The 21651-nt window shown below is 37.5% G+C and overlaps 1 protein-coding gene across 1 annotated transcript; it reads right to left on the bottom strand.

Annotated features, from left to right (window-relative positions):
* Nucleotides 1–9605: 9605 nt before the first annotated feature.
* Nucleotides 9606–21427, bottom strand: LOC140145245 (epoxide hydrolase 1-like; the record flags this gene model as incomplete). The annotated part of the gene is made up of 8 exons (XM_072167013.1): nt 9606–10259; nt 10793–11021; nt 12007–12206; nt 15023–15152; nt 16031–16145; nt 18484–18652; nt 19509–19684; nt 21314–21427. Coding segments are annotated over 8 exons (1347 nt in total), but the record flags the coding sequence as incomplete, so codon positions are not given.
* Nucleotides 21428–21651: the final 224 nt, after the last annotated feature.

Below are 21651 nucleotides of genomic sequence, written 5' to 3'. Positions count from 1 at the left end.
ATTCATTTTAAAGAAATTTTGGTTCTACACATTTATCACGTTTTTTATACGTTTTGAATTTGTTCATAATAATCGTGCTCAGAAATCACTTTTCTAATACGTTGATTGTGCACGAATTCAACGCTAACGACAATAAGAAACTGGCTAGACGACCACAAGGACGACACGGTAAAACTGGAAGGTATCGACGTCCCAGTGGATTCAGGGGTTCTGTCCAAATTCATGACGCCACTCTCTGCTGTAAGTAACAGGGTTATAATTTAGTTCGATCCGTGAGTGAATAACACATATAAGCACTTGTTATAATGTATTAGGCGACTTTTAAGTCGACTGATAGCTTTCAAATTTTGTTCTTCTTCCGATTCTTTCGTCAAAATGGTAAATATGTTATTAGTAACAGACGCTTATGCCAATGTTGACCACACTTCACCAGCGGAAGTTTTTGACCAATTTATTTCTCAAATGGGACCCATGTTTGATCTTTTCCCTAAAAAACGGCTGATTGACAGTTTTGACCAATTTTTCCTCAAATCGGGACCCATGTTTAGGGGTTTTTCTTCTCAAATCGGGACCCATGTTTAGGGATTTCTTGCAAAAAAAGCGATCCATTAGAGCGGCACATCCCCGTATACTTTATATACGTGTGCACCCCTATTTTTGCATTAATAATAATAATAATAATGTATTTGTAATTTTTTTTATGTCACAGGGAGCGGGAGTGCTGCAGAAACTCGCCAACCAGGTTAGTCAACAAAACGATAAGAAACAAGCGATTACAGATGTGCAAATATCATCTCTCAGCCGAAGTCTTCTGAATGTTGCTAACACATTCGAGTCACTGGCAACATTCATGGCGGGAAAGGGTACAAAAGTGCCCGTCCTGTCATCATTCCCTATCAGCTTGGATGAGGTGCATGCCTGGAAGGCTGTTATTGGCTAAACAATATTAATTTTAATGCAAACAAGACCGCTAAACTTATTTAGAGCAAAACAAGTTGTTATTGTTTGTATATCCATCTCTAAGGCTAAGTTGATAGAAATTAATCTTATACATATACCGAACCGGAAACATACACTTTTTATCTTTTCAGTTTCCGTAAGTCTATTGTCCAGATACGAAAACGCAGGGGATTCAGTAAGTTTACTGTAATCTGACTTCATTGTTAACTTTGAAGTACCAATCAGGTTATTTCAATAGAGGGGATGCCTATGTCAATAAAAGCGGGAGAGACAAGGTTATGAAACGCCGGTGTTAAGACCGGTGTTTTTAATGGTCTAGCGCCCTCTCGTCTGACATTTTTAAATTGATCTACATTAATTTGACTAAATGCATGCCAATCCGAATGACAAAGTCCACGTTTTTCTATAAACACGTTGAAAATAAGCCCTTAAATCACAAAAGGTCCGATTATGAGCCTGTCGCACCCCAATGCACTTGTGCAGGGCTACAGTGTCGCCCTTCCCTCGTATCAATGTCCGTCTCCCTATTTTGCTTCCTCCTGCACCCCCCCCCCCATGATCAGTCTCCCCACTCCCTCTCCGGTCCCTACTCTTTCCTCTCGAGTTTTTCTCTTTCTAGACTTTCCGTCTCTCCCTCTCTCTCCTCTCTTTCTTCCTCACCCCCTCCCACTCTCACTTGTTCAGTCTGAAGTATCTCCCTCCCACCCCCTCCCTTGCAAAATTTATCAGTATGATCCATGACTGAAAATAAGCTCTGTAAAAATAAACATTTAAAATAAACCCGAGTCTTGCATATAGGCCCAACCAATTATCAGATTAGCTTGCTATTGGTACGAATGAATAGAATACATTATCTTTGCTCCAATGCAATTCTTTTGTATTGCATTTCAATATAAAACGTGATTACCAAATCACCACTTGTACGCACCTCATTGGGAGATATTTGACTATTTTAGACGCTCGTTACATCGCCAATATAAAAGACTTTTGCTTATAACTTGGCAACATGGTTAGTATATATTTCAATGCAAGACTATTTTTACGAGTTACTTACGTCTAGGCGTAAGTGCATATACACCAAACACAAGTCAATTGAAGCCGTACAATTTAGACTCTTCTTTTGTCTAGATTAGTACCCAACCGCACATCTCAAGGTTTTATGTCAAAAATCAATATAACTTACCAAAACGAAAACTGAAATTCACGAGCTTCAAATTTTCAGTAACTAACAAAAGGCTAGAATAAAAGATTGGTCAAACCTGGGAGACTACCACTTCAGAATAACAATGACTTACAAAAACGGATACGGATACGGAAACAGAAACTGAAAAGATAAAACGACGGCAAATGTGAGTCTCCGGCAATCACAACATTATGCCTTATGTTAGAAAAAAAATTATCAAGCACGAATCACATGGTTCTATTTAAATTATCTAAGTGCAATGGCGTAATGGTTATTTGTGCTCAATTGTCGTCAGCCTTCATTGTATTACTGGGACGTCATTGCACTCGACAATTCCGGCGCCCGGGAATTTTGAATATAGCGTGTTGAGAGACGGATGTTTTATTCGCTTTTATGGTCACTATAATTATGAGTTTGTTTAAATAAAATCACGTGATTCGTGCTTGATAATTATTTTTTTACATATAAGGCATAATGTGGTGATTGCCGGAGACACGTTTATAAAACTTGGGCTATTTTGTAAAATTTGTATAACATTGTCTTAGCTATTTCTACAGTATAGTCTGCAACAATTGAGTAAAGTTATCAATAACAATAAAATGTGTCTGTGGGTGCAAAGTGAGCGCAATAAAAATAGATACACAAATGCATTTTAAGTAAACGCGTGTAGGTAAATTATATATAAAAGTATATTTTTGTAGGAGACTCGAATCTACATTTCCTTGCATATATAGCATTTTCAAATCAAGTAAATAGTACCACGGACGCTGCTATGGGCGATGTGATGCACCTATTAATTGACTTGACATAAAATGAAAAACAAAAAGACTAGTTCGCGTCTGACGTCAGGGCAAACGCGCGGCGTGATTGGTTGCCGACCTGTGCAGTACGGCATTTTCTGCCTAGTTGTCAGAATTTCAGATTCGTACTAGTCTTTTTGTCTCTGTCTTTCATTATAGCACCACATATCCGGGAAGAAATAACTCGTTCTGTGAGTGCAAGACAGTCGTATGCACAATGGCAGCCTCGTGTCATATTTGAGATTGCATTTGCAAAGGAATCCAAAAACTTTTATCTCAAGAGGCATTGGATTTTGTGGTTATTCAACGGGCGATTAAAGTTGCTCATGGAAGTATTTCAAGTCCAACTACCCACAGACTTTACATCTTAATAGTACTTAAGATTTTAAATGACTAAGTATGTACGGACGAAAGTCCAAGTTATTTTAAAACTAGCACTTTTTGCATGTAGGTAAAATTATGTACGAAAAAAATATTACCTTTTGAAATTCCGCACCCCCGCAAAAAACAAAAACACAAACAAACACACCCCGCCACACCTCACAAAAAAAACAAAAAAAAAAAACAAACAAACAAAACAACAACAACAACAACACATACACACCCCTACACACAAAAGCTCACAAGGACTACGCCTTTGCATAAAACCCTGAAACCAGTATATTCATACACTATACAGAAAAATTATATTTAAAAAGACAATGCGGGCCTATTAAGAAAGATGTTGATGTAAACATGTAGATATTGAGTTTCGTTAAGAAAACTTCGGTGAAAGCCTTATGCAATTAATGTTGCGAATTTGGCTTTCTAATTGGTATAATTTGGTAATATTTTTTATTTTAGTATGTTCAGTTACTATTTTATAAAGATAAGCACGTTATGATATGCTTTTACTCTAATAACTGTATTTAAGACTAAAGATATTCCAAACACATTGAGGGTATTTTAAATGGTTAAATATGTACAACTATTGGGCTACAGGGAATCAAGATATATATATAGAAATATGGCAGACAGTTAACAATATGAGCACTTATGATTATTATGTATTTGCAGATTTCCTTTTACAAATTAAGCGTACTGCTAACCATCCAGCGCGTATTATTTTGCACAAAGTCATATGCACACGCTTAATCTCGCGCGCGTATACGCGAGGGCTAACCCTTGGGGGCTAACCCTTAAAAGATAACTATAGGGAAAATAACAAATTCTCGATCATGAGAGGATGTACCTTCTGCGTCAGCGTACTTTGCATAGAATAACACGATCGCGCGACCTGCATGACCGAACATTGACCTTGCCTAGCAACGACCGTGTGATTGGCCAATTCTCAAAAGCTGTGTTTGCGCCGTAAGCGCCGGTCTTTGCGTAGTACACTCGACGCAAATGACTGTGCGTACCCAAGTTGGCTCTCATGATCGAGAATTAAATATTTTGGCTATAGTATGGAAGATCACTGGTACAATACAAGTATAACTAGTGGCAAATGGTGGTCATAGACCACAAACCTAGCTGGGGCATCCCAGCTAACCAAATAACGTTCTCTGAACGTTCTGAGAACATATCGTTGACGTTTTCTAGACGTTTCGATAAAACGTTTTTAAAACGTAATTTTGTTGAAGGTTTTGACGTTCTAAAAACGTTATTAAGAGACGTTCTTAAAACGTTTTCACAACGTAAAAACGTTTTAAAAACCTTTCTTTCTGTCACTCAGGACGTATCCAGGACCTACAGAAAACGTATCGGACGTTGTAGTACGCAACGGACGTACTACAAACGTTGTAGAAACGTCCAAAACGTCCTGAAAACGTTATAGGAACGTAAAAACATATTGCATATTTTGTTTTTTATTGCAGGACGCTCTTGTCACCATCAGAAAACGTATGTTACGTTTCTACAACATTTTTAGAACATTTTAATGACGTATAGACAACTTTTACTAGTACACTTTACAAAAGTACCAAATATATTATACATAATACAAAAGATAGGTCCGGCTTCTGGAAAAAAAAACACGCGGTCCATGGCAGTTTTACAGTGACCAATTGACAAAAACTCCGGACGAAAACTCTGTAGTATAAACACGAGAACCATGTGTAGTGATACGTCTACCATGATGAAAGTAATAATGTTTCACACCAAGGTAATACGTATGACCTCAACAGTTCCATGTTCGACAGCAGCAGCAGCAGCTTCTGTATTTTGCCGGCAGGAATATCCGCATGATCCCGGGTAAAATATACACGATAAGCAGAAACACACCATTGTATGCCTATACCTGTTTGGGATAAGGGGTGGTGCAATAATTATGTGTACCCCCGGGGTGGTGAATTCTCAAAATGGTCTGCCAAAAATCGCTTGCCCCCCCCCCCTCCTTTGGCCGTGCCAAAAATCCTTTGCCCCCCCCTTTTGACGTGCCAAAAAACCTTTGCCCCCCTTTTGACGTACCAAAAATCATTGCCCCCTTACACATGCAAGATTTTGGGGAACCCGAATTTAAAACCTTAAATTGTCTTATCATATAATGCAAGCGCAGCGAGCATGACATTTTGCATATTTGAACGAGTTCCTAATGTTTTCCTACGCCTTTTTAGGGCGTAATATAAAATAGGTACCCATAAATATCTGTGTCAAAATTGCTTCCCCCCCTTTGACCTGCCAAAAATCGCTTGTCTCCCCTTTTGACTTGCCAAAAATGCTTGCCCCCCCGCCCCTATTGGCCTGCCAAAAATCTTTTGCCCCCTGTAATTCACCGCTCCGGGTATACACATAATTCAGTATTGCACCACCCCTAGTACCTTGAAATTACATGTAGGGCCTATCTACCTCCAATACATGTACCAACAAGACACTCGCATCACAAAGACTACATCACGCTTTCCGTTTTCACAGTGAAGTGGTTAGTCGGTAACACAAATCAAGGAAAAAACTTCACTATAGGCCTACCTGAAAATGTCACTCCTTGGAAAATGTTGATGTTATGATAATATAGCATATATAGAGGAATTATTCCCGGAGCCATATGTGTCACCGCGAGAGTCCGACATAATAGCACAGTTTATACGATACATACATGTAGGCCTACACGTTGTACTGTACACATTACTTTGCTTTGATAAGTAACGGTTAAGGTCAAGTTCAACCTGTGACATTCCATTCCAATGCGTGGGCGCTATTATAGTCTTGAGGTCAAGACACACAGTGAGAGTGTGCGTATATAGGCACATCATCGTTTTCCCGGGACCATTTTAAATCTTTGATCGAGGCTAACTTCCCTATCAGTATTTGAAATGTTTGGCATGTAGGCATAGAATTTTTATGCAAGAGTATATAAAATACATGACTAAAACAAAATCGCAATAATTATTATTTATATTGACTCCATAGGCCTATGCAAAATGCAAATAAACGCGGCATCTTCATGTACATGTTTATTTATGAATAAATTAAAATCAAGTTTCTACTTGTAGAAGTTAAAATTCTTCTTTAAGGCCTACATTCAATTGTAAATTTCCAATATTCTATTGATAAAACTTACGAAACGTTTAACAGACGTCGGCGCAAAATGTTTGGAGAACATTGCAGACGAATGTTTTATAAACGTCATGAAAGAACTTAACAATATATAACGTTCACAATACGTACTGTGAACGTCCTAATAATCTGAAATTAAAGCTTCAACATTATAACCAAATCACGATGTTTTAAAAACGTTTTAAAAACGTTTTGGGAAGACGAAGACGTAAAAGACCTAAGCAGAACCTATTAAAAACGTTTTGAAAACGTTTTGTGTTTGCTGGGATGTTGGTGTTTTGGAGGAATCTGACCTCTGCAAAATGTTCCAAAAATGTTCCCTTGGTCATGAGGTTTGTTGTCACCGAGTTTGAGTCCCACACTCCTTACAGATGCCCAGAAAATTAAATTCTACAATTTGACCCAGATAACCTTTGACCTGACCCCTGCACAGCGTTCCAAAGTGTTCCCATGGTCAGTAAGTTTGTTGTCAAAGAGTTTGAGCCCCGTACCCCTTACAGATGTCCAGTGCAGTTTGAAATTTTGACCTCTGCATGACCTTTGACCTGACCCCTGCAAACTGTTCCCCTGTTCATGAGATTTGTTCACTGAGTTTGAGCCCCATACCCCAATGAAATTATATGATTTGACTCCAGTTAACCTTTGACATGAGTTTGAGTCATGTACCACTTACAGATGTCCAGAAAATGTATTTATGAAATTTGACCTCTGCATAACTTTTGACCTGACCCCTGTAAAATGTTCCACTGGTCATGAGATGTGTTGTCACTGAGTTTGAGCCCCATACCCCTTACAGATGTCGAGATAAAGCAATTGTAAGATTTTACCCCCTTAATGACCTTTGACCCCAATTCTGTGTGCAAGGTATGGGCACTGGGTAAAGCCGATGCACATGTATAAGTGACGTCATTGTGCTATGTAATATGTGGCAGAAGAAGCATTTTGAAGGTATTTGGTTATATACCGGTAATTCTCTCTTAATGACCTTTGACCCCAATTCTGTTTAATAATAATAATAATAATAATAATGACGATTTAATATAGCGCCGGTATCCGCCTTTCGACGCTCAATGGCGCTCGACACACCAAGTTTGCACCCTATGGGCACTGGGTATAGCCGATACGTATGTGCAACTTATGTAATTGTAGGATGTTATATGTAGGAGAAGAAGAATTTTTAGTTGAAATCACTTTTTTGGCCTACTTGACCCCTCTGTGACCTTTGACAACTTAAGTGTCATGTGACATATATGGTCATGGTCTATGATGGTTGTGACCAAGTTAGGTCATTATTATGTTTTGATGGATCCAAGTTGTGATAATATTGGATCCAAAACATAATAATGATAAAATTGGATGTTTTACGCCCAATATTTATTGGTCTCGCTATGAGTTGTAAAATATTGAAAATTGCCAGAAAGAAAGAAGAAAGAACGGATAGCAAAACAGGACCTGGCTTGGGGGTTGTAACCCCCCCCCCCCAGCTAGGTAATTATGTAGTTATCACGGCAATTTTGTTAAATACAGCAATAAAGTTACCAAGCACACGGCACTGAGTGTCACTGTAATCGATAACAATTTCCTGATTTGTGTGTGAGGGGATGGGGTGTGTGGGGGTGTGTGTGTGGGGGGTTGTAGGGGTGTGCGTGGTTTGGTTAGTATTGTAGGTAGGCCTAAGGTTCACCAATTATTATAATTGAAGACCAAATTAAAAAGACTAGTTTGCGTATGACGTCCTGTCAACTCGACCAGAAATGCCGTACTACGCAGGTCAGCAACCAATCACGTCGCGCCTTTGTTCTGACGTCAGACGCAAACTAATCTTTCAAACTCGGTCTTCAATTATATGGTATGTGTTTTATAAATCTACTGACTTTCCATTTTAATAGACGGTTTCATTAGAATCCAACAATTAGTTGACCTCAGATGACCCCAGATGACCTTGAAATGTCCAGGAAATTTTTTGTCTGTGAACACTTGTCATTTAGATGGTCTCAATGAAATCCAACAATCTTGAAATATTTGACCGCAGATGAACCCCGATGACATTGGAATGACCTTCTAAAATGTCACCTTTCCATTTCCACCAAGTTTCAATAAAATCCAATAAACTTTAGTTATTGATCTCCAGATGAATTCTAGTAACCTTGTAAACAACATGTACCCTTAAAACCTTAGGTACCCTTTCCTTAAACCTAAACACGTACCCTTAAAACATGTATTACTAATCTTTTTATCATTTGAACTATCACTTGATTTTCACAATACTTACAGAAATTAACAAGTTCTGTCAAAACTTCCATTATCGATATCATGCTTATTGTTGCTTTTCTGGTATAAAGCAAAAGCTCTCAAAACGGATCAAAATAAGTAAATTAGGTACTGTATTCAGTAGAAACTATCAGGAATCTTGTTCACTCTGGTTTGGTGAGTGGCAGTGTTTCTAGATATTATCGGCAATATTTGTGACTGATCTTGATGACGTTTTTTGATTTGATTTGATTTGTTCGGGTTTTGACAACCCTGGATAACCCAAGAAAGCCTCTATTGAAGCTTATTTCCATTGGGGTCCATTTGAACACCGGGACGGGTTGGGAACAGTCAGGGGTTAATACCCTACTCTTTTTCGAAACTGACTGCGAGATTCATGTACAGGTATGGCTCTCTGCACACGGGACAGACGGCTTAACTTCACCTCCGAAGGACGGAGTACTTTCATGATTCATTTACCCACTTCTAAATGAACCACGTGGAGAGCGGAAGTCTGAATTTAATCTACAGAGGCTACCAATTAATTTCAGACTTTTTTTTTCCAAGTCAATATCCCAGCAAATCGTCACCGCCGGGAATCGAACCCGGGACCTCATGCACTAAAGGCAAGTACCCTAACCATTGCGCCACGCTCTCCACATGCAGCCCACTCACTACGTAGCTGTTATGTAAAACAAACAATTCGATAAAAGATGGTATGTACCATTCAGCTTGATTCGTTGAATGCAAAATTCCACCTTTCACCTCAAGAAACTATACTTACCATTTATCACTCATAATCAGTGCTCATAATCCATAAACATTCTAAAAAGGTTCAAAATCAACACGATTCAAACGAATCTGATTTCTTTACCTTAATTAATTAATTATTTTTTTTAAATTCAATTCACAGGATTCCCCGACACTTAAAAACAAGACGACATGAAATAAAGAAACCTAACTAAAATACTTACACTGAAAGTTTTCAACCTTTTTCAATCTTCTGGTGAACCCAATAACTTATAGGTATTTAGGTAAAATATTAATATCTTGTGGTTTTAAATAGTGATTCAGAATTGAAAATGTTCAGGCGACAAAAAAAAGTTTTACAGGTCGGTCGCAAATGACTCTAAATATCATTAAGATCTGTATATTTTGCAAATAATAATAATAAACACTTATTGTTATATGTGTCCTCTTGACTCACATTTTATCCTATGCCTACATCATACCCGTCAGAGTACGGGGCTTTGGCGTCAATCATTCAATTTAATACATGCGAAATGTGATTTACAAGAATTCTTTTTTTAAGTTATTATTATTTATGAAGTGTCTCTACTTTTCTAACAAATAGTCTGATATCCTCAGCCAATAATTGAGGTTCCTCTAGAGCCGCAAAATGTCCTCCTCGTGGCATGGTGCTGTACTGAAGTAAGTTGATGTACTTGTATCGGACCCACGTCTCAGGTTTTCTTAAAGTGGCAACCTCATTGGGAAAATCAGCAACCCCAGACGGCACTTTGATTTGGCATCTGAAATGACAGGATATTTGTGTCAAGGCACAGTGTCATTATCATCCTATAACAAAATAAACCATCGCATCCATCATCATGATCATGTCTTTCAGCAATTTCAATAAAAATGGTGGTGACCAATAGTAGTGACCATGGTTGTGACCAATAAACGACTGACCGGACCAGACAAAGTTAAGAACAAAATCAGCTATGTACATGCACACTACATTTATAAATTTTATTATAATTATAATTTTATAATGGGTTTTATTCGGCAAAACACCAAACTTTGACGGTAAATTGCTGAAGTCAATTAGCTATTTGGTCATTGAAAAGTTCCAGAAGACCATCCACTGTGCTAGGGTATCTCTCACGAATTTATAAGTTTATATTTTATATTACCAGCTAACTAAAAATGTGAGCGGCATGCACATAGCTTCTAATAAACATTGAATGCCCCATTATGAGTTGTTTGTGTGTATAAATTCTCCGGTTTCCTGATTGGTTAAAACAATTTACCATAGATTGAAATTACTATAATATTATCTTACTTGTTAATATCGCCAAGTAACAGTGGCACATTTTCCTTATAAAACCTCATCGCTGAAGCCATATTCCCATTCATCCAGTACACCATGATGTTATTGAGGAGGTCATCCATCTGCCATCCATCATTTAATCCACCATCTTCTAAGTCAAGCCAGGCCATATTAGTAATGGAAGAAAATTTTTCTAAAATATAAGCTGCCAGACCAACTGGTGAATCCGTTAGAGAATGGCCTAGATTGTGAAGAAAAAGCAAATTTTCAAATATATTTCTTAGTCAGTCTAGTCCGTAGATACATAATCTAATATTGGACAATCGCAGATTTCAGGTGTAGCAATTTAGTACCAATAAGATCAGGATGGAGCTATGTTTTATTTGACGAAATAGGATAAGATTGTTTGAACCTCAAAAATTGGTATTGTATTTTTCTGGAATCGGGAGTAGAAACCCCGACAACACTATAAAGGGTAAATCTGATCTGAGTAAACTTAAGGGGTGGGGTTTGAACGTTTGGACAGTATTTATTGTGGGAAATTAGAGTACATCAGACATATCGAATTGCATTCTGAATACGAAGAATGTCCTTCAGATATCAAGTAATTTTGATTTTTTGAAATTTGCAATGTAATACACATTTTATGGCAACTCATGAAAAATTGATATTTTTGATATTTAACAGTACTCGAAGTAAACTTTATAAATTTGATGATTTATACTTAAGGTGTATGTAGGTGGGATGAAAAGCCGACGATCAATTGAACATTTTGACCTTTCGTATTGAAAATATGGATTTAAAAAATCCATATCTTCAATATGAAAGATCAAAATTTTCAATTGATCGTCGGCTTCCCAGCTACATACACTTTAAGAATATGTCTTTAGATTTATAAAATTTACTTCGAGGACTGTTATATATCAAAAATGTGAAAAATATCACATTTTAATAATTTGTCATAAAATTTGTATTATATCGTGAATTTCAAAAAATGAAAATTATTTGCTATCAGAAAGACATTCTTTGTATTCAGAATGCAATTCTATATGTCTGATGTGCTCTCATGTCCCACAAAAAAATACTGTCGAAACGCTCATAACGCTCATTCCAGATCCCTAAACCAAATCCTTTCTTTTCATACCAGCTCATTGCCAGACATTAATGGTTAATTCCATTTTGAAATTAAAAAATCACTAATTTTACCAACATATTTTGTAAGTCACCTATCGTGTCTGGTTTCGTAGCTTGTATATGTAAATAGCCAGTCTCCCTTAGCATGCCAAAAAACATTGGTATCGCGGGCCAGACCTTGTGATGGTCTTCGGCTGGTAGAATCAGTGACGGGAAGTAGCTCCCTATTACTAGTTGTAGTATTGGTGGGTCTACGGCGTCCATCATGTTAATGTGTAACCCTTTGATATGTCTGAAAATGGCCAGAATGGGAATGAAAGCTAATGAGCATGAATTATTCCATTTCATAATAACAATTTTTGTCTTTTTCACAAAAACGATTATAAATTCCTTTTTGAATCAACTATTCTCCTACCATCAGATCATGCAACCCAATCTCTCTACTAAAGTGCTAATATTAAGTACTGTACAACAGTCTTAAATTGCTAACATTGAGCACATTAGTGCACTGATAGCGTCATCTGTAGTTATTTATTTTATTCTGAATAGCGCCATATGTTGTTTTTCATTATATTTAAGGTCACGCAAGGTTTAAAAAAAACACACTCAAAAAAGCCACCAAAACACGACATTGTTAAGATTACGCAAGGTGATGAAATGGGTGACGGGCATTCCTATACAGCCCGTCACCCCCCGTTCATACAGACTTGGCATTAAGTATGGAATAAAAATGATTCCTCTTATTTATTTGGGTGTATCGAGAGATGGTGTCAAATAATTTCTGATAGAAAGTGTGCTTTCCATGAGTTTACATCGTGGTACTCATATAAAGTAATGAATTAGCATAAAATGGCGGATTTAAATAGACTGAATTTGAGTTTTGTGAGGATAAAATTTCTGAATTTCTGAACATTGTTCTGATATTATCAAATTTATCGAAGTTTGAGGTGATATGCACTGAACCAAAATACCAAGTGTTCATCAGAACTGAAATGTATTGTAACGAACCAGTTTTGAATGTGGGAGGAGCTTTAGAAAAATGGCTCTTAAACGTGATACGTACTCAGAAAGTTTGAATTGCCCCTCGGGCCAAGTGTTATAAACTTACTGTACAGTATAAATAAACAACGTGAGTCCATTGGATAACCAGGAATCTGCGCAGTTGTTTTTTGACGGTAAGTTTATAACATTTGACTCCCAGTGGGGATATTCAAACTTTCTGAGTACGTACCACTTTTAAGAGCCATATTTTAAGCTCTCACAGGGATGTAAAAAACATGTTAACTAGATTTGCCCACCCAGTAAATAATTTTGCCCACCCAGTAAATTCAACTTGCCCATTGCCCAAAAGTGCCCACCCAGTAAATTGTTTTGCCCACAAAAAATCGGGCACCATAAATAATTACCATCTAATTTTACTGCTTTTTTCCCTACGTAGGAGTAATGGTGAGTGATAATTAGTAGGGTATAAGATTACTAAATACCCAAAGTGAAATATAATTATGGTATACAATTTTTCTTGAAAGTTGCTACATGAATATGCTAATAGTTGGCAGAAGATGCATTTAGGGGGAGGGTAATGTTCACTTTTTACATCAGAGCCAAATTGTACGCAAAAACAGGTCTACATTTGAACATTTCCGAAAATCCAAACGCCTGAATGCCATTAATTATCGCTGCCCACCCAGTAAATTATTTTCCATTATTTGAGGGCAAAAATAAATTAAATTGCCCACCCAGTAAATTATCCTTATTTACCTCCCTGAGCTCTCCCATTAAAAAAAAATGGTACATTGCAAGTGCATTTCAGGTTATTGCTTAATGCTAATGACGAAGGTTAGGAAATATCACCTTAAACCCCAATAAATTTGATAACAATAGAACAATGTTCCATAAAGTCCGAAATTGTGTTACCAACAAACCTCAAATTCAGCCACCTTAAATCCGCCATTTTAGGCAAATGCATTTCATTATGAGCACCATGATGTAAACTCATGGAAAGCACATTTTCTCTCAAACAATTATTCTACACCATCTCCCAACACACCCCAGTTAATATTTAGCCCGTGCGGTTTATGCACAACCCTTCCATGCCAGTCAAGCATTCATGAAGAAATATTCCATACTTCATGTCAAGTCTGTACTCTGTCGGGGTACGCATTGTCGACTCTTTTGTGTATCAAATTAAATGACCCCTTTTCTAGGTCAATTTTGGTATATGAATGGGTCATTTTTTCAAAGTGCTATAAATCCCCCCGGATATGTCCCAATTAACCCTTTTACTCTATAGTAGTCATTTTGACTTTTTGTATATAGATGGGTTTCTCATATTCTAAGCGGCACCTCACGTATGGTGTTTCGCTAATTCCTCCCTTGAACATATAATCATTTGTCTCCGGGGATAGAATCTCCCCAGATCTGAAACTTTGTCCTTCTTGACCCGAAAAGTTTCCGATTTATACAATTCAAGGGTCGGTGAAAAGATTTGACAAGTGAGGAATGTTTCTGCAGTGAGGGATCTCTGAATGTCGCTAAAATGGGCTATTCCATTTAAAATCCACAATACCCCTGTGGAAGATTTTTGAAATATCTTTCACAGGGGGAGTATGGATTTCAAATGGAATTAAGACATTAGAAGCTCCATTTGAAACTCATTCTACCTCAGTGGAAGAATCAGATTAAATCTTTCTCAGAGGGTGTATAACATTCAAATGGAGCTACCTAATGTGCTCATTTTATTTGAAATTCATACTCCCTCTATGAAAGATATTTCCAAAATCTTCCACAGGGGTAATGTGGATTTTACATGGAATACATTCGTGGAACCAATATTTTTTCCTGGGATTGGGGTGCAAACAAATTTGGAGGGGTTGGGTCGAAAAATGTCAACATTTTGTCAAAAACGTGAGATTATCGATGATTTTGCCCAAGTCACTGGGCGAATGGGGGTGGGAGTGCAAAGTCCAAGTTGTTTGACTTTTTACAGCTTCTTTTTTTTTTTATCAAAAAGGCAATCTATTTTGACAGATAGCATGCGTGTTACATTCTTAATAATAAATTATTTCATACACATACATTTTGTTATATTTTAAGACCAGAAACACTTACTCAGGTAGTAGCAATCCCATAATTTTCGTAATGAGTGATCCCCAGTCGCCTCCTTGGACATAATATTTATCGTGCCCTAATCGTGACATCAGCTTGCCGAAGATACGGGCGACGGCGTGAGCATTCATTCCTAGAAATTGAACATAAAACCAAAAGAAAGGCGGATAGTGGGTGTCATGTGTAGGTTTGGATGTTTGAGATACCTTCAACATTCAGTGCTCCTGGAGCATAGCAAGTTTGCGAATTTCTATTCATTTTATTTATTCCACAAAGCTCACGGAGCATTAAAGTTGAAGGAATCTTCCGGTAATTTTACGGAAATTTCCGCCAAGAAAGTTACATGAATTGATGCGAAAAAATCTTTTCTGTAAAACTACGTAAAATTCCGTAAAAATTCTCACAAAAGCTGTTACCAGAAAATTTAACAGAACATTTCGGGCAACTATGGCACGTATCTTCAAATCTCTCCATGACGATAACCTGAAAGGGTGGGAAATCGTTCATCAACACCAAAAGCCTTGTAGCAACCGTATCAGAAGCATACTGCAATTGAACAGCGATTGGCTACGCTACCCAGAATAATATGTTCTGTATCTGGAAAGGGCAGAGACGCATGTTGTGACCGCAAAATACGCTTTCTATATACGCAGGCCTGCCTACGAGCAACAGTTTTTGGCATTTCCATAAATGGAAGTAAGTCATTGGCATCAATTGGCAAAGCATTAACTGGAAGCATGTGGAAGGGCGTCAATTCATTCGAAATGTTGATAGAAGGACTTACAACTGGGTGTTGGAACAGGACAGCATTAAAAAGCAGACCATCCAAGGAGTAGTGGAACTGCAGAGGAAGAGTACGCCTACCAACATTGATATTATACAGGACCACGTCAACGCCTATATTATCTGTTACAGTTGATTATTATTGTGTTCGTTTTATATGAAAATACTCAATATGTATAACATTTTTGGAATAGAACCTTCTATTAACATTCACAATAATCTCAGTACCTGTTTTGTGAGACGCCTCGGAATACCCAAATCCAGGTATCGACGGACAAATAACTTCAAATATGTCTTCCGCGGTGCCTCCATTGTTTACAGGGTCAGTTAATAACGGAAGTATCTGGCATAAAATAGAGTTCAAATAATCAATTATAGAATCGTCTTGAGAGAGATACTAAATTATAGATTAATTTTGCTGATTTTGAAAAAAGAGAAAACAATGAACCAAATGCCATGTAGGCTTTCTTTGTTGTGGTTAAACAAGAGCATAATATATAGTTTTCATTTTTTCCAGTCAGACCATAAAAAGAGTGACGACTCTTTAGAACTGAAACTTCAAACAAATAGGAAAAACAAAACAAAACAAAACAAAACCAAAAAACAACAAAAAAACAAACAAACAACAAAACAAAAAAAACCCCAAAAAACACTGATTTGTTCTTTACCCGGTTTCTCGAAATCTCAAGAAAAACCCGTTTTTCCACTTTAAGGGATCGGATCATATCAGACACACCAAATTGCATTCTGAATACGAGGAATGACCGTCTGATATCAAATTATTTTGATTTTTGTGTCAGTTCCTGAAGAACTGACACCTTCTCCTACAGGTTTGACGATCACGTGACAAATCGAATCTGTGACGACGTCAATATTAATATCGATATCAATTTAAGGCTGTTCTAGTTAAATTACATACCCATTGGCATTTTGGCTGTTACATTTAATTTACATACTCCCTCTGAAATAATGGCCCCAAAATAGCTGTTCCATTTAATTTACATACTCCCTCTGAAAAAAAATGGCTGTTCCATCCGCTAAGAAAATCAACATTTCCCTCTACCTGTGCACTTAGTCCATGAATTGATCCTGATTTGCATTGTCGTATAGAGTTATTTTTTGTACACAACATGGATGTTACTATTGTTTAACTAAATGAAGCATAATTTTGCTTTTATCTCTCTTTTATCCTTTATTAATTATAAATTAGGTGATTTAATTAATATAATTCTTTGTTTCAGCGACCCTGGGGTAAACAGACAAACAAAAACATGGGTCAAAATCCTTCAATTTCTGTGAAAATTGAACAAAAAGTACCCAAATCCCTACATTTTATATCTCCCTGTGTTATAGACAAATTTTATACGTCACATTTAAAATCTTTTAAAACGACTTATAAATTGCCTTATGCTATAATGGGGTCTTATACATTTGTATTGTGTGAACTTTGTTTTTAAATGCCTTTGGCTTCCATGTTAGTTTCTCGGAGCTGGTGAGGTGTATTGGGGTGTTACTTGGTAGGGTGGTGGCAAGTGGCTGCCCTAAGATTTGATGCAATTTTTGGCGCAAAATATGCAAATTAGGTAGCTAATTTGCATATTTAACTTTAAAATAGTTTGCCATTTCGAAGAACTGGTGAGGGGTATAGGGATGTAACTTGATGAGGTTGTGGTAAGCGGAAGTTGTAAGATCAGATGCGATTTGTGTCGCAAGATATGCAAATTAGTCACCACATTTGCCTATTTTTTTATTTGTCGAAATGCTTTTGGCCATTTTTTGGAACTGGTGAGGCATATAGAAATGTAATTTGGTGGGGTGATGGTTAAGAGCAGTCTTAAGATCAGATGCTATTTTTGTCACAAAATATGCAAATCAGCCACCTCATTTCCTTTTTTCCATTTTTCGGAACTGGTAGGGGTTATATAGATGTAACTTGGTAGGGTGGTGGTAAAGGGGCAGTCTTAAGATCCCACGTAATTTTTGTCGCAAAATATTCAAATTAGCTACTTCATTTGCATATTTGTTTATTTTTAAAAAGGCTTTTTGCCATTTTTTGGAACTGGTGAGGCGTATAGAGATTTAACTTGGTGGGATGGTGGTAAGGGGCAGTCTTAAGATAGCTACCTCATTTGCATATTTTTTATTTTTAAAAACGTTTTTAGCTAGAATAGAAGGCTGACGCTGCGCCAAAACACGTATGTAAGTGTATAATTATTTAATGATAAATGAACTACCACTAAATGTTCCTGTCAGTGCTGCAGTGCAAAACTTCTTATGCAATTCCATCTTTAACATTACATTCAAATAATAATTACATTGTAAATTGGAACTGACACCAATTTTTTCAGGAATTCTTGTTTGACATTCTATTAGGTCTTTAGGGAAAAAATGCATATCTTAAATACGAAAGGTCAAACTTTTCATGTTTAATGTCAAAAATATCAATTTTGAATAATTTGCTTTATATCGCAAATTTAAAAAAAAAGAATCTAAATTATTTGATAACAGAAGGGCAATGAAATTTGGTGTGTCTGCTGTGCTCTCAGGTCCCACCAAATACTGTGCAAATGTCGCTATCTGATGCCTTAACTAAAAATTCTAGGAATATATTACGTTTTATTTCCCTTATACGAATATATAGTTTTTACCGTTTTGACGTCACTGATCTACTGATCACTTACCTTATAACATTCATAAAATGACCCAGGCCAACCATGACTAATAAGCAGAGGTTTGGATTTCTGTCCTGGCTTCAATGTCGGTTTCACATGTACAAAATGTATATCAAGTCCTTCTATGTTAGTACGGTAATGATTGTACTTGTTGAAATACTTCTCTTGAGCTTTGAAGCTGAATAAATATGTAAAGAGTATAAAAACACAGCAACATCAATAACGTTCACATCAAACGTTTTTACTTTTGAGGGCAAGTTATCAATAGAATATTCATTACAGCATGCTAAAGAGGCAAAATGAACATTTTAAACGTTTTTAGGAGATATCAATTTGTATTTTCGATTTTTTATTACCTCAAACGTCCAATTGTGCTAATTATGTTTAGCACGATTTAGACCATGCCATAGTCGATATTTGATAAATAAAAATGTGTTTTTAATCATGACGGACGAATTCCGTTGAACTTTACCCCGGGACTTTGTCCATGACACACACTCTCAATCATACTTGATTATCAATCCAATTTAACCGCAAGCACAAAGCATGGAAGTACAGGACGCGCTAAACGTACGTCCATGCACCAAGTGAGAGTTTAACTTTCGCGCCTGCACAAAGCGCCGCACATTCCACAGATTATTGTGTATGATGTAGTTAGTGGTAATATCATTTCCTCCATAACATGTTGTAAACTTTGGGGATTGAAAAACACATTTCACCAGGACCCTGACAGTGAGTTCAGAAGTATGTTACTGCGTGGAAGCGGCCATTGACGCTGTCATATCAGGAACTACCAGTCGCGTACGGCGCACTTGAATGCGCCCTATACGCGTTATTGATCGCGTAGGACGCTTGTGCTGGCGACGCGTTCGTTAGCACCCCAGCGACCCCCGCGTTGCCGTTAGCACCCGTTAGCTCCCCATGGCAGCGCCCACACATGTGTCAATTTGTGGTTCGCGGGATCTTTTTCAGGCTCTGTAGCGTGCAAATTTGGCTGGTGCGATTTTTACAGTGGGGGACCTGATTTCACTTACTCGTATTTGTTCAACCAATATTTGACAACAGTTTGCATGTACTCCGGTCTGACACCATAGTGAAACTTCGTTCCTTCAAGTCCTTCAAAATGTCTGGTATTCCGTAGTCTCGTTTTCAGATCATTGATGGTGTCGTTGCTGATGCTGATGGAGAACTGTCGAATCGATTCATCCACCTATATGCGAGTAATACCACAACATAATACAGTGTGATAAATTTAATGTTACTCTTGAATACAGCGGCATGCATTTGTTTTTGATATGGTGGGGTGGAGTTTCGTGTAAAATACGTGAAGCAGAGAGTCATAATGCGCCTTTTGCTCTCAAAATAAATTACCTTTCCATTAATAAATGTGAGTATTTTTTGTAACATTAGCCCGAAGGGTCATTAATCTTATTCCAAATGAACTTACATAGAAAAGCGTGTTTAGATAAACGACTCTTCGGAATCAAAACATTTCGGAACAGATATACGAATTGGAATACCTCCCTTATTGAGCACTGTACGCAATTAATTGGAATACCTCCCTTATTGAGCACTGTACGCAATTAATTGGAATACCTCCCTCATTGAGCACTGTACGCAATTAATTGGAATACCTCCCTTATTGAGCACGGTACGCAATTAATTGGAATACCTCCCTCATTGAGCACTGTACGCAATTAATTGGAATACCTCCCTTATTGAGCACGGTACGCAATTAATTGGAATACCTCCCTCATTGAGCACTGTACGCAATTAATTGGAATACCTCCCTTATTGAGCACGGTACGCAATTAATTGGAATACCTCCTCATTGCAACGCAATTAATTGGAATACCTCCCTTATTGAGCACGGTACGCAATTAATTGGAATACCTCCCTCATTGAGCACTGTACGCAATTAATTGGAATACCTCCCTTATTGAGCACGGTACGCAATTAATTGGAATACCTCCCTTATTGAGCACGGTACGCAATTAATTGGAATACCTCCCTCATTGAGCACTGTACGCAATTAATTGGAATACCTCCCTTATTGAGCACGGTACGCAATTAATTGGAATACCTCCCTCATTGAGCACTGTACGCAATTAATTGGAATACCTCCCTCATTGAGCACTGTACGCAATTAATTGGAATACCTCCCTCATTGAGCACTGTACGCAATTAATTGGAATACCTCCCTTATTGAGCACGGTACGCAATTAATTGGAATACCTCCCTCATTGAGCACTGTACGCAATTAATTGGAATACCTCCCTCATTGAGCACTGTACGCAATTAATTGGAATACCTCCCTTATTGAGCACGGTACGCAATTAATTGGAATACCTCCCTCATTGAGCACTGTACGCAATTAATTGGAATACCTCCCTTATTGAGCACGGTACGCAATTAATTGGAATACCTCCCTCATTGAGCACTGTACGCAATTAATTGGAATACCTCCCTTATTGAGCACGGTACGCAATTAATTGGAATACCTCCCTCATTGAGCACTGTACGCAATTTAATGTCCGAATCGACTAAATGTTTTGAAACAAGCTTTTTTACGGGAAATCTATTGAAGCACCCCTAAAATGAGGATACTAAAATAAAAAAAGAAAAAAGAAAATCCCCTTTAACTTATGATACGATTTTATTTTGTGATAAATGCCTTGGCGAATCAATCTTTTACAACCACAGAAATTCGGCAAATAACCTGGGTATTTACACAGAAGAGTAGTACCTCCCTGGTAAACGTACATGATAATAGCCCAAAGAGAACCACTCCCAACATAAATTTAAACCCCATGCACCCGCCACCTTAAATTCTACTTACTTTAGGCGCCTTCTCTCGGTCCCCTCTCCCCCACCAACCATCACCCAAGGGTGGTGGGGTAGGCGGCTCTGAGAATGTGCCAGATAAATATAAACCTGCAACCACTGCCAGATGAAAGATGAAAATGAAAGATATAAGAATTTCAACAGTGTTTAGAAGTAAAATGTTTCGCAATTAAACACAAAAATATTTAGATCCTAATCACATTTCATATGACTGTGTGTTTAGATGCCTAGGATCTAATCATTAATTTGTTTGAATGGTAAACTTTTAACTTTCGAAACACCGATCTGTGCCCGATTTCTAAACATTGTTTTGGCAGTGTATAGCGCGGGAAC

Source organism: Amphiura filiformis, unplaced genomic scaffold (assembly GCF_039555335.1).
Source record: "Amphiura filiformis unplaced genomic scaffold, Afil_fr2py scaffold_183, whole genome shotgun sequence".
Taxonomy (NCBI): Eukaryota; Metazoa; Echinodermata; class Ophiuroidea; order Amphilepidida; family Amphiuridae; genus Amphiura; species Amphiura filiformis.
This window is presented reverse-complemented; position numbering and strand designations above follow the sequence as displayed.